The sequence below is a fragment of the Salvelinus fontinalis genome, chromosome 1 (assembly GCF_029448725.1).
Source record: "Salvelinus fontinalis isolate EN_2023a chromosome 1, ASM2944872v1, whole genome shotgun sequence".
Lineage (NCBI taxonomy): Eukaryota > Metazoa > Chordata > Actinopteri > Salmoniformes > Salmonidae > Salvelinus > Salvelinus fontinalis.
In genome coordinates this window covers 27,280,669-27,292,962 of record NC_074665.1, presented here as the reverse complement: position 1 = coordinate 27,292,962, position 12,294 = coordinate 27,280,669, and the positions used below count along the sequence as shown (strand labels likewise).

Below are 12,294 nucleotides of genomic sequence, written 5' to 3'. Positions count from 1 at the left end.
GTATTTGTAGTAAATAGCTACGTCTTGATCAAGAACTTGAAGTGTGCGCATGCCTACTTGGTTAATAAAGGCGTTGCTTTTTCGGGGTAATAACCTGTTACATAACTAACGGTACTAATGTGTTAGTTCAATGTCATTTTCACGCAGCCCTGTTATATTGGCTTTTACTCATACCTGCAGCAAAGCGAATACGAGAGTGAAGGGAATTGCTATGGGTGGTTAGGGAAGCCAAAGTGAAGGATAGGGAAGGAAGAGAGGAAGCATACCACAGGACAAGGGGCATCCAGCCCGTCCAGGCCAGGTAGGCCCGGTTCACCCTTTTCTCCTTTAAAGCCTCGGAAACCCTGTTTGTGAAATCAACTTTGTAAACATTTGCACATTGCCCCTCCTTTCGGAGCAGTACCCCCTGCTGGCCAATGAGAGGACCTGCTGCCGCTCCATGAACAGACCGAAGCCTGTAACGACAGACACACTTAAACATGCAAGCGGCCTGAGACTGACAGGAACATACTCAATGGAGAGAATGGGCCATGTTCCTGTTAGTCTTACCCCTGAAAAGAAATCCCCCTCTGATAGTTTATGGTCCCTGGTCCTGGGGTAATTATTCAGAACTAATAATCATCCAGGCATTCACTGAACACCAAATGATCATCACTGCTGTAGTTTGTGTCGCTGGACTTAATACTGTAGAGGACGTTTGGACCAAAACCACTTCAGGGACTATTAGAGTCAATTATCATCAGAGGCAAAAGGAAGTCAGAATCAGAATTCAGAGACTACTGATTGTCACTGCAGGTTATATGGCATTCTGAGGGTCGCTCCTTCCTTTTGCCTCCTGGCTGCACATTGAAAGCAGGACATACCAACGGACAGGGGGCATCTAATCCGGGTGCTCCTTGGTCTCCCTTATCCCCTTTAGTTCCCCTGTTGCCTTTCTTGCCCCTCTCTCCCTGAAAACAACATTGCATTAAAAGAGACAGGCTTTAGTTCCTCCTGGCTGGCTCATCCACACAGTAAGCAAATATGTGTCTTTTTTAAAAGCACAATCATGAAGCTTGAATTCTTACCTAAGTAATTTAGACATTTTACAGGTATTTAAAGATTGATGTGCTTTTTTGGGCTTACGAAGAAGAGTACTGAAGTTTAAGAATTTTGTGGTGGGGAAAGTAAGTGGAGGGAGTTAGGGAGTAGGGATACAGGCCGATGCTATTGGTGAGCGGGTTCCCTAAGTGCCCAATGTAACCTTCACAGACTTGTTGCAGGAATAAAAACACTTTTTTGGTTCATCAACTACCACTGTATGGATTATTACGAGGGTATCACTAGCCCCAACACAACATAGACTTGACGACCCACATAGTACCATAACAATATCTTAATTGTCGTATATCACATTTAGAAAGCAGGCTCTCTGCGGTGCATTGTACTGCGAGTGACTGATCATCATGTTTCACTGCACATACTGTACTCTAGACCTGACAAAGAACATGACCACAAACCTCCTTTGAGTAAAGACACCATTGATTATGTCCAGTTGCACTACTATAAAGCCAGCACCGTGCAAAATACGGCATAGAAATACCAGAAATAGTATCGCTCTATTCCAATTCCAAAAAATACTGTTTCCATTCTCCGAAAATGAGAACTAAATTATGAAACGGAAAGACGCTGTTGTTTGTGTCCACTGAAGGTGGCTGGACTGGCTGCTAGCTGGCTACAAGTAAACAAGCCACTTAAGAGTATTCAAAAGCTAATATTTTTCTTTCAAGACGTGTTATTCCTTTACTGCTGAAGTTACAGTTATATTTACGGGTACAACTGTATGGTTTACAATAAATTCCAAATTCATGAACCTAGTTCTCTACTGGGAGCAGATCAAATATTTCCAACCAAAGCAAACTAATCTATATAGTGATCAAAATGTATAAAACCTGACCACATTGTCATTCAAACTTCCGCTCACCAAGATCAAGGCATTTGAACGGGTTGGATTAGGGGTTGGACCAGTTTATCAAGAAGGAATTGGAATTGGAAGAATCATAAACCCTGGCAAACATGTAAAAGCCCTCAATGTTGCCTCAATGTTGCCTCAATGTTGCCTGAAAACCATCAACATTGGCTAACGTTGCGGCAACATTGTGGGGGACATTACTCGTCAGCCAAGGGAGAGGAGATTACAGGCTTGCAGGGAAGGTAAATGGCAAGAGAAGGAGGAGGATGAGGAAGAGGTGGATGAGGAAGAGGAGAAGGAGGAAGATTAACCCGAGACTACGGCATTAGAATGCAGGAGGAGCAGGTTGCCAGGGTGTGTGAGAGGGAGAGAGAGGACAACACGACCCGGCAAAAAGAGCCACGGGAAACAGAGGAGGGTGGAGGGGAGGAAAAGGGGATAGGAAGACCTGCGGAAACAAAGGAAAACAGAACAAAAGTAAAAACAGCCCCAGGATCCCACAGCCGGCCACAGCCCCTCCAACTGGTTTAGCAAAATACCTCATAATATCAATCTCTTATCCCTTCTTTACACCCCAATGTAGCAAACAAATGTGTTCCACAAATAGGAAGTACACATAAGTGTCAATGTCATATATTTCCTGCTGTCAAGAGCCCAGTTGGAAGTGCTGGGAGGGTCAATGACATGTTGTGACTTTTAAGTAGGGAGTCAGAATATTAAATCAGATGTTAATAGGAAGGAAACAAACATTCTCCAAGGGGAAGGGGGGGGGGGGGGGGGCATGGGTAAAATATTATTTAATACATTGGTATAATTAAAGTGCATACTCTTATTTTATTTTGCAGTGGCTATTTTACAAAACGAGAGTAGAGCATTCTGTTATTACTAGAAGTAAGAACAAAATATTCAGATACGTTGGCACAAGATAAACCAAGGACAATTTATAAGACAACGTTTTGACTGGTCTTCAGAGTAAATAGAATATCATTTTGTAAGTTCTTTGATGTGTCCGTTCACATCTTCCAGTCATCTCATTATCAAGGTTGAACATCTTCAATCTCTTTTGATCTCTGACTTAATTTATACTACCTTAGTCATATTTGCATATTTGAACAAGATTCATTGAACTCTGAGGTAAAAAGGCCACTGCAAAGGTAAAGGACATATGAATATAATTTCTTCAAACATCACTTAAAAGACCATTGAAGGTCACTTTCACTATATGAATCACATAAACTCACACATACTATCAAAGAGCAGAAGATGAGGCTATTGATATTCACATTAACATTTTGATTCAGATTTGCCTAATTAAGAGAGCCTTTGAATCCACCATGGTCCTGCTCATATCACCTAATACAGGCATATCACCTAATAGAGGCCTACAGTACCATGGTCCAGCCAGTCAGTCAGTCAGTCAGTTTGGATTCTCTTAAGTGACTCACAGAAATATAGAAGGAGCTAAGAATTAAGAAAATACAGGCCCACCATGGTTCTGCTCATATCACCTATCACAAGTCCACCATGGTCCTGCTCATACCACCTATCACAAGCCCACCATGGTTCTGCTCATATCACCTATCACAAGCCCACCATGGTCCTGCTCATATCAACTATCACAAGCCCACCATGGTTCTGCTCATATCACCTATCACAAGCCCACCATGGTCCTGCTCATATCACCTATCACAATCCCACCATGGTCCTGCTCATATCACCTATCACAAGCCCACCATGGTCCTACTCATATCACCTAATATAGGCCCACCATGGTCCTGCTCATATCACCTAATATAGGCCCACCATGGTCCTGCTCATATCACCTAATATAGGCCCACCATGGTCCTGCTCATATCACCTAATATAGGCCCACCATGGTCCTGCTCATATCACCTAATATAGGCCCACCATGCTTTTAAGCTTGACATTCCAATGGGCTTGCAATTTAACAACTATTATGGATCTTGAACAACCAAAAAGACAAATGAAAAATGAGTACTGCTTTTCAATGAAGAATATGTGGGAGAATAATATCTAGTGTTGAGTAGGAGCATGGAGGATCAGCAGCCATTTTAAATACCATAGTTTATCAGAAGTACTAAATGTACTTAATTAGCATAGAACATGTTTTCGTCCTGTTGTTTGAACAATAATATTTTGCTCCGGAAGACACATCATTGTCAGCTGTTGTCTTACCCGGTTCCCTTTGAATCCTTGTGGTCCTACTAAACCCTGAGAAGGGGAAATTAAACACATTGTGAGTTCCTGTGCAAGCAATCAGAGATGTTACCGTGAGGTATAGCTTTGTGCTGTCAATCAATTTGATCCACTCATTCCCTTAAGACTTGATTAAGAGAAGATTCATGTTTTCCCTGTCACTTTAAAGAAATATTATACAATGTTCAAAATAGCTCATTCAACATGTAGCCATTGATTGTCTTTCAGATAGTCAAGATATTGTTCACTTGATATATGAAATGCTGGAAATGCAATACTGTATTTATTTGATGTTCTTGATACTTAGGTAACTACTTACAGGGATGCCTTGAGGACCAATTGGTCCTGGGACTCCTGAATCTCCCATGAAACCCTGAAAATGTAAAAAATAAATAAACCATTCATCTCAAATAGATAAATAAGCTGTTTTGACTGAAAGTTCTTATGTGTGTGCTACTTTTGTGTGTGTATGTGTGTGTGTATGTACATGTGTCGGTGTGTGATAATGATCAGTGATGTGAGTACTCACTCTATCTCCCTTTGGTCCTGCTGGCCCTGCCACACCAACTGGTCCTATTAGACCCTGTAAGGTAAGGACAAGACAGACCCTCAGTGGACGCAGACATTACAATGGGAGGACATCAAAATAAAAATGGATTACTTCATTTCCATCATCAATAGCTCAACAAGCTTCTGGAGCACTTAAAGAGATTCTCCAGTACCTTTGTATAATTTTTAGCCAGTAGTTCTAAAAGTAGCACTCACGATCCAAAAGTGGTCCCTGAAAATTGCGAGGGGGCTGGCACAAAGTTGCTTTCAAACTAGGGATTTCGTGACTAATTGAGGTAAGACCGTAATTCTGCTCATAGATTATGCATGTATGAACTACACATTGACACATCCAGGCCCGAAGCAGGGGATTTAAAAAAAAAAACGTTCTTTGTCGCCAAAGTACCGGAGCATGTCTTTAAGTGCCAAAAGAGTAGTTATCCAATTCTGTTTCGGTCGACCATTATCAAATAACAACCGATTGATTAGGTAGTGGTCTTCTCTAGGTTATCCCACTGTGCATGTTATACCAAGCTTGTTGAGTTAAAGAATGAACAGTAACAAAACAAGAGAAAAACATTGAGTTCAGCTGCAGCTCTCTCTCTGTGTGGAAGTCAGGATTCAACAGGAGGACCTTGCATCTCAGGCAGATAATACAGTATGTACAGCATATAGCATTCGGGAGCCATAACGCCATACTGTCCTGTACGCATAACAACATGCAGCAGGAGCATCCCAGCATGCTCTCCTGGTATGACATCACAACGCCAGTTCAAAGCTTTACAATGCAGGAGAGACACTGTTAAGACACCTGTTTTTGAAGATTTGCAATGGCATGAACTCTGACACTCAAACAGTTTGACTTCATGCAAGTAGGCTGAATCTTGAGATCTGATTGCGTAACTCAAAGGTCCTTATGAATCTTCCATTGACATCAACACATGATTTAGGCAGAAGTCTAGGTTATACATGCAAATCTCAAGCTAGGATTCAACGTGTAATGAACAAGGGGACTATTTCTTGCTCTTAACTGCTTATAAGTATTGAGAGCAGACGCATCAAAGGGTCCATTTTAGTACCCTAACACGTTCCATTGCCATACAAACATGGGACACAGTCATGTGAATATCATCCCTATGCCAGAGCAATCCTCGAAGAGTGCCTAAAAACAGAACTGCTCTCTCTGCAGACAATCAGACAGATAACAAAAAAGGACAAGCATGGAGGAAAGCAAGCAGACAGGCAGACAGACAAGACACCAGCGCAGACAGACAGACAAGCAAGTCGTGTGGGGAGCAGAATATGGGAGGAGAGGCGGGGTAGGGGAGGAGTGTGTGTTGGGGGGTACAGGACTTGCGCCACTCACCACTCGACCAGGCCTGCCGTCTAAACCATGAGCTCCCTGGACAGTGTGTAAACAGTTAGAGAGCAGAGGTGGGAGGGAGGTGGTGGGAGAGGGGGAGGAGGTGTGGAGAGGGTTGGGGGGGTGAGTGAAGCAGTGATTCGTGTGACTCAAAAAAACACATCCAGTTGTTGATGAAGGGTGATGGTGTTGTGATGACATGAGAAACAGTAACTGCCAGTAACTCCTTTTATAGCTGCAGTTGATTATCTCTATCAAATAATTAAGTCCTGACTTTTGATAAAATAGTTTTCAATGTCTTTCAGATACATATGCATGGTTCAACTATTCAAAGCAGTTTGAATCATGCACAGTGCATTTGAAAAGTATTCAGACTCCTTGACTTTTCCCACACTTTGTTACGTTACAGCTTTATTCTAAAATGGATTTGTTTCTTCCCCTCATCAATCTACACACAATACGCCATGATGACAAAGCAAAAACAGTTTTTTTAGAAATGTTTGCAAATAAAAAACAGAAATATCACATTTCATAAGTATTTAGACCCTTTACTCATTACTTTGTTGAAGCACCTTTGGCAGCAATTTCAGTATCGAGTCTTCTTGGGTATGACGCTACAAGCTTCACACACCTGCATTTGGGGAGTTTCTCCCATGATTCTCTGCAGATCCTCTCAAGCTCTGTCAGGTTGGATGGGGTGCGTTGCTGCACAGCTATTTTCAGGTTTCTCCAGAGATGTTCAAATCGGGTTCAAGTCCAGGCTCTGGCTGGGCCACTCAATGACATTCAGAGACTTGTCCCAAAGCCACTCCTGCGTTGTGCTGGCAGTGTGCTTAGGGTTGTTGTCCTGTTGGAAGGTTAACCTTCGCCCCATTCTGAGGTCCTGAGCGCTCTGGAGCAGGTTCTCATCAAGGATCTCTCTGTACTTTGCTCCGTTCATCTTTGCCACAAACCTGACAAGCCTCCCAGACCCTGCCGCTGAAAAACATCCCCACAGCATGATGCTGCCACCACCATGCTTCACCGTAGTGATGGTGCCAGGTTTCCTCCAGACGTGATGCTTGGCATTCAGGCCAAAGAGTTCAATCTTTGTTTCATCAGACCAGAGAAACTTGTTTCTCATGGTCTGAGAGTCTTTAGGTGCCTTTTGGAAAACTCCAAGTGGGCTGTCATGTTCCTTTTACTGAGGAGTGGCTTGCGTCTGGCCACTCTACTATGAAGGCCTGATTGGTGGAGTGCTGCAGAGATTGTTGTCCTTCTGGAAGGTTCTCCCATTTCCACAGAGGAACGATAGAGCTCTGTCAGAATGACCATCGGGTTCTTGGTCACCTCGACACAATCCTGTCTCGGAGCTCTACGGACAATTCCTAATGGCTTGGTTTTGCACTGTCAACTGTGGGACCATATACAGGTGTGCCTTTCCAAATCATGTCCAATCAATTGAATTTACCACAAGTGGACTCCAATCAAGTTGTAGAAACATCTCAAAGATAATCAATGGAAACTGGATGCACCTGAGCTCAATTTGGAGTCTCATAGCAAAGGGTCTGAATACTTATGTAAATAAGGTATTTCTGTTTTTTATTTAATAAATTAGAAAACATTTCTAAAAAACTGTTTTCGCTTTGCCATTATGGGGTATTGTAGTGTAGATTGCTCGTGATTTATTTTTTTTAAATCCATTTTAGAATAAGGCTGTAACGTAACAAAATGTGGAAAAAGTCAAGGGGTCTGAATACTTTCCGAAGGCACTGTATGTAGAGAAGTGTGAAGATATGAGTCTCTGATGATTTGCAAATAGCACGTCTTGTATTAACATTGATTAGCATATATATAAATAATAGTCCTCATCATTTCCATATAAAAGGAGTTACTGTGCCATTGATGATGTGACTAGTACATGTACTGACTGTCAGCAATGACCTTCGACACCCAAGAAGTAAACCAGAAGTTAGGAGAAGAGACCCCCCAGTGATACATATCAAACTTATTCCTTGACATGCAACTAAAAATAGAACTACAAGAGACTACATTAACAACATTTCAGAGAGATTATCAGAAAAAAGTTGGCAAAATAAAGAAAATGATCATTAACTATTTCTAACACATAATAAATCATTATTGGGTTATCTGAACATATGACAATGGCAATGGGTCATGTAGATTTCATTTGTTTGTTTTTATATTAGTGGTTGTATTGCCCCTGTGTATTGGATTGCAGCAACCATCCATCCATGCACTTTGAAAACATGAATGCAACTGCTGAGCCAGAAAACCCTCCTTGGTGAGTTAGGCCTAGTTTCAAAGCAACATATGACAACATCAGAACAATCATGCTGCCTGGTTCTAATACACAAACGTCTGAACAAACAGTATGCCTACCCTACTGTGGTTTCCAGGGGTCTAAATAAAATGTCTAATGGCAAAATGGTCAAAGGGAATTAGGAAAAAAAAACGACACAAACAACAGCACAGATACAATCTACATAGGGATTGAATGGTGTCGCTCTTGATTGGTGTACTTACAGGAAGTCCAAGATGGCCCCTGTCCCCTCTATCGCCCTTCGAACCAGATGCTCCCTTCTCTCCCCGTATGCCTATGCCATGCTCCCCCTGAAAGAGGTACAGAAAAGTTATTACTGATGTTTAGTACATAGGCATTAAACTCACTTACTAAAACCAATAAATATAGCTACTGTTAACTACAGTATCAAAGGATTCTGGAGGTACAGTAAGACAACAGAGGCTACCACAACCAACTCTTACCTTTGGTCCTCCCAGTCCTTCAGGTCCCTGAGGGGTGAAGACACAATTTGAGTCAGGATATGTCAATCACTTCACGTAAATATGACATATTATCAGGTGGTTTTATGGATATTTCTGAGGGCCTATATTGCTTAATGGCGTGCCAACTGTAGTGTACTCACCGCGGGGCCAACTGGTCCTTGGGGCCCTGGAGGCCCTGGGGGCCCATAGACCTAAAGACAAACACCAGGTCATCAATGATACACTCCTTCATTAGTGGGTTCACTCTAACAACAAATCCTCTGAATCTGACCCTCTCAAGTCCACTCAAACACACATGAGTCATTAAACACAATGAGATATACAGCAGTGGGGCCTTACCATGTCTGACCTTCCTCCCTTATCTCCGGACTCGCCCTTCTGACCCTGAAGCATCAAGATACAAGGTTAGCTTAGGCTACTCTCATCATAGTTAGCATGCATAAAACACTATAGTACACCCAATCAGCACTGTACAAATGAATAGCATTCTAAACAGTACTTCACTGCTCCCCAAAGCCAGGTCAGACACTTCATACTGTACGGTCAGATGCAGTCTGAGGGGCACCATTGCGTACCATTGTGCCTGGTAATCCAATGGGGCCAGGGGGCCCAGAAACCCCCTTTTCACCAGTAGGGCCGTCTAACCCCTACAGAACAAAGGAAGGGGAGATCGTGATAGACGTTAAAATATTGACAATATTTTGGTGTTTTGGATTGCTGTTTTGTGTTTTGTGTGTTCATTTTCATATTAAACTGTTAATCAATTTACATATTTGAATATACATTTTATTTATATAGAAAATGTAGACCTCTCATTTGTCAGATGTTCGAGGTCAAAATAGATCTTGAAGGCCTCAAAATGTTACAATGAATAGTAGTAGTCTCCAACTCGTGGCTGTCAGGACATGAAACTGCCCACAACGAGGGACGCAATGTTGCCCATCCTTTCTCAGAGTCGAACCACCCAGACTGCTTGAATGAAAACTCTTTTCAAACAATCCTTTCATGGTTAACAGAAATACAGTGCATATATCTGTTAATATGATTAACACTGCATGGCGTCCTCATAATAACCATAAGACAACGGGTAAAGCCATTCCCACAGTATGGCGTAGTCTTGCGGTATGTTTTGCCTACATGGTCTGATGAGTGTAGCCCACTCCAGCGTCAGAACTGGAGTTGATATATTACTGTAGCCTATAGAAGGTCTCTAATTAGATAATACGTGGGTGGTAGAAAGAGCTAAGGGCCTCTCTTCCCTCTAGTTAATGATGGTGCTCTGGCTTTGGTGTGGGAGTGTGCGTAGTGGTGTGGTGTGGGTCTGTGGTTCCCCAGTCACTCACAGATGATCCAAAGGGACCCATGTCCCCCTTGTCTCCTTTGGGTCCTGAGAAACCCATCAGGCCCCCCTCCCCTCTGGGACCTTCAGGGCCCGCTGGGCCAACAGGACCTGGCTCTCCAGGCTTCCCCCGAGGACCCTGGCACACAAAACAGACATCATTGTCGTTGTTGTCTTTACTTTTATCGTCATCATTGCCATGTTGTTGTTGATGTTGTGTTTTATCATCCGTAACATCTGTACAATGGACATTTCTACTGGACAATACACAATAGGGGGTGCTCTAACCTTCTCTCCGTCAAGACCTGAAGGGCCTGGAAGGCCAACTTCACCCTTTGTTCCTGGTGTTCCGGAGACCCCTGGAGGGCCAGGTGGGCCCTGGATAGATACAGAGACTCATTGAAAACTGCTAGGCCTACATTTTCTGCAGCATACAGTAACATAGAATGCGCCTCTAATTTACACATCTCCATCTGGCTTTTGGGGGTCACATGATTTTTTTATTTGAAAGATTTTTTTTTTTAATACAGCTGCAGAGTTTTGAAACGGCCAATCATTCGAATATTGTTGCTTTAAATCAGTGCTCGCTCGAGCACTCTCACCGCATTTCTCTATCCATCAGTTCCATTCAAATTGCAAAGAAAATAGATCTTCCTGTTCAAGATTGTTTTGTTTATTTATATATATCAGATATGTATAGAGAGTACCAGTCAAAAGTTTGGACACACCCACTCAAGTGTGTTTCTTTATTTTGACTATTTTCTACATTGTAGAATAATAGTGACTCAGAATGACTTATTGAAAACATATACTGTTTATCCAGTACCGTATTCATAATAGCAAACATTGTATTGGAATTAAAGTTGCAAAATAGATTAGGCCTTTAAAATAGCTGTCTGATCACAACTGGCTGTCTTTTTGTTACACAGACCTGCATAAAGGCCGATACATTTCTAACGCATCATTAACAGACTTTAGAAACCGCCACTCACCATCAAAGGTACATTCCGAATATCCTAAGGAGAAAAAAAACACAATGTTAGAAGTCCTGGTACCATTTACAGTACTTCATGAATCAAACACAGGCTCATCACGGGAAGCAGTAAAGAGTTGGTGACGTACATTTTCATTGTTGATGATTTCTGATTTCCCTGGCTCCCCTGCTGCACCTGGAGGACCCTATCAAGTTGGGGGATCAACAACAAAAAAAGTATATTAAGAATCATATTCATTCATTTGTGTAAATCTCCCACTGGCATTTATGCGTGACAGAGCCTGTACTTACTCTTGGTCCAGCTGGGCCATCAGATCCTGCTTCCCCCTGGAGGATGATCAAAGGTTAAGACAGTGAGCCTCTCCCCTTTCATTTATCAACCTCAACACAGCATTCAACACTAACAGGATGGGAGTGAACGCTACTCGGGCAAAATGAGAGGATAATGTTAAGTGATCATACGTTTCCTGTTGGGCCAAAATGTCAACCGAGGCTACAAAGAAGTTCCCATCTCACCTTGAGACCTTGGTCGCCTTTGTCACCCTGGGAAAGATTTAAAAAAAAATGTTTTATTGGCATGCATGATATTAGTAAACCAAGGTAGCTTTTTCTGACTAGTTTACAGCTTCTTGTTGGATAGCTTTTACTACCTTGGATCCTGATAGGCCTGGGAGTCCTGGGGTCCCTGGTTCTCCTTTGATGCCAGTTCCTGCTGCGCTGGGTTCGCCCTTGTCACCCTGCCACAGAACAGGACATGGGCAGTGTCATCGACGACCGTACAGGACAACAGACTCTACTGTACAACACTGAGACACCATCCCATTGACTGTGCCATTAACGGGAGATGAATAACACAGGTCACAACGGATCTATACGGATCTGAACCACAAAGTGAATCACATGAAAACAACCAACAGCACAGCTCCTTGTCCACAGCTTTAGTTCTTAACCCCTCAACACAGAGGCACGAACTCAAATCTGCAAAAGCATTCTCTAACAAGAGGACGTTTTCACACATTTGGCAAATCTCTGTGATTTGATGGGAACAGGGTCATGTGAGTGAACGATTTCTCTGAAATGGCCCGCTGTCACGT

At 42.6% G+C, this 12,294-nt stretch overlaps 1 protein-coding gene across 1 annotated transcript in view; it reads right to left on the bottom strand.

Moving 5' to 3' along the window:
* Positions 1-12,294, bottom strand: part of LOC129851519 (collagen alpha-1(XIII) chain-like) — a 51,049-nt gene that overhangs the window by 6,485 nt on the left and 32,270 nt on the right. Inside the window, exons 21-37 of the mRNA XM_055918145.1 lie at positions 11,851-11,937; positions 11,717-11,743; positions 11,492-11,527; positions 11,329-11,385; positions 11,199-11,222; positions 10,495-10,584; positions 10,211-10,345; positions 9,443-9,514; positions 9,207-9,251; positions 9,008-9,058; positions 8,847-8,873; positions 8,607-8,693; positions 6,084-6,119; positions 4,698-4,751; positions 4,488-4,541; positions 4,148-4,183; positions 864-950 (exon numbers count right to left, since the gene is read on the bottom strand). Coding sequence (XP_055774120.1) covers positions 864-950; positions 4,148-4,183; positions 4,488-4,541; positions 4,698-4,751; positions 6,084-6,119; positions 8,607-8,693; positions 8,847-8,873; positions 9,008-9,058; positions 9,207-9,251; positions 9,443-9,514; positions 10,211-10,345; positions 10,495-10,584; positions 11,199-11,222; positions 11,329-11,385; positions 11,492-11,527; positions 11,717-11,743; positions 11,851-11,937 — 1,005 coding nt within the window. The remainder of the gene's footprint in view (positions 1-863; positions 951-4,147; positions 4,184-4,487; positions 4,542-4,697; positions 4,752-6,083; positions 6,120-8,606; positions 8,694-8,846; positions 8,874-9,007; positions 9,059-9,206; positions 9,252-9,442; positions 9,515-10,210; positions 10,346-10,494; positions 10,585-11,198; positions 11,223-11,328; positions 11,386-11,491; positions 11,528-11,716; positions 11,744-11,850; positions 11,938-12,294) is intronic.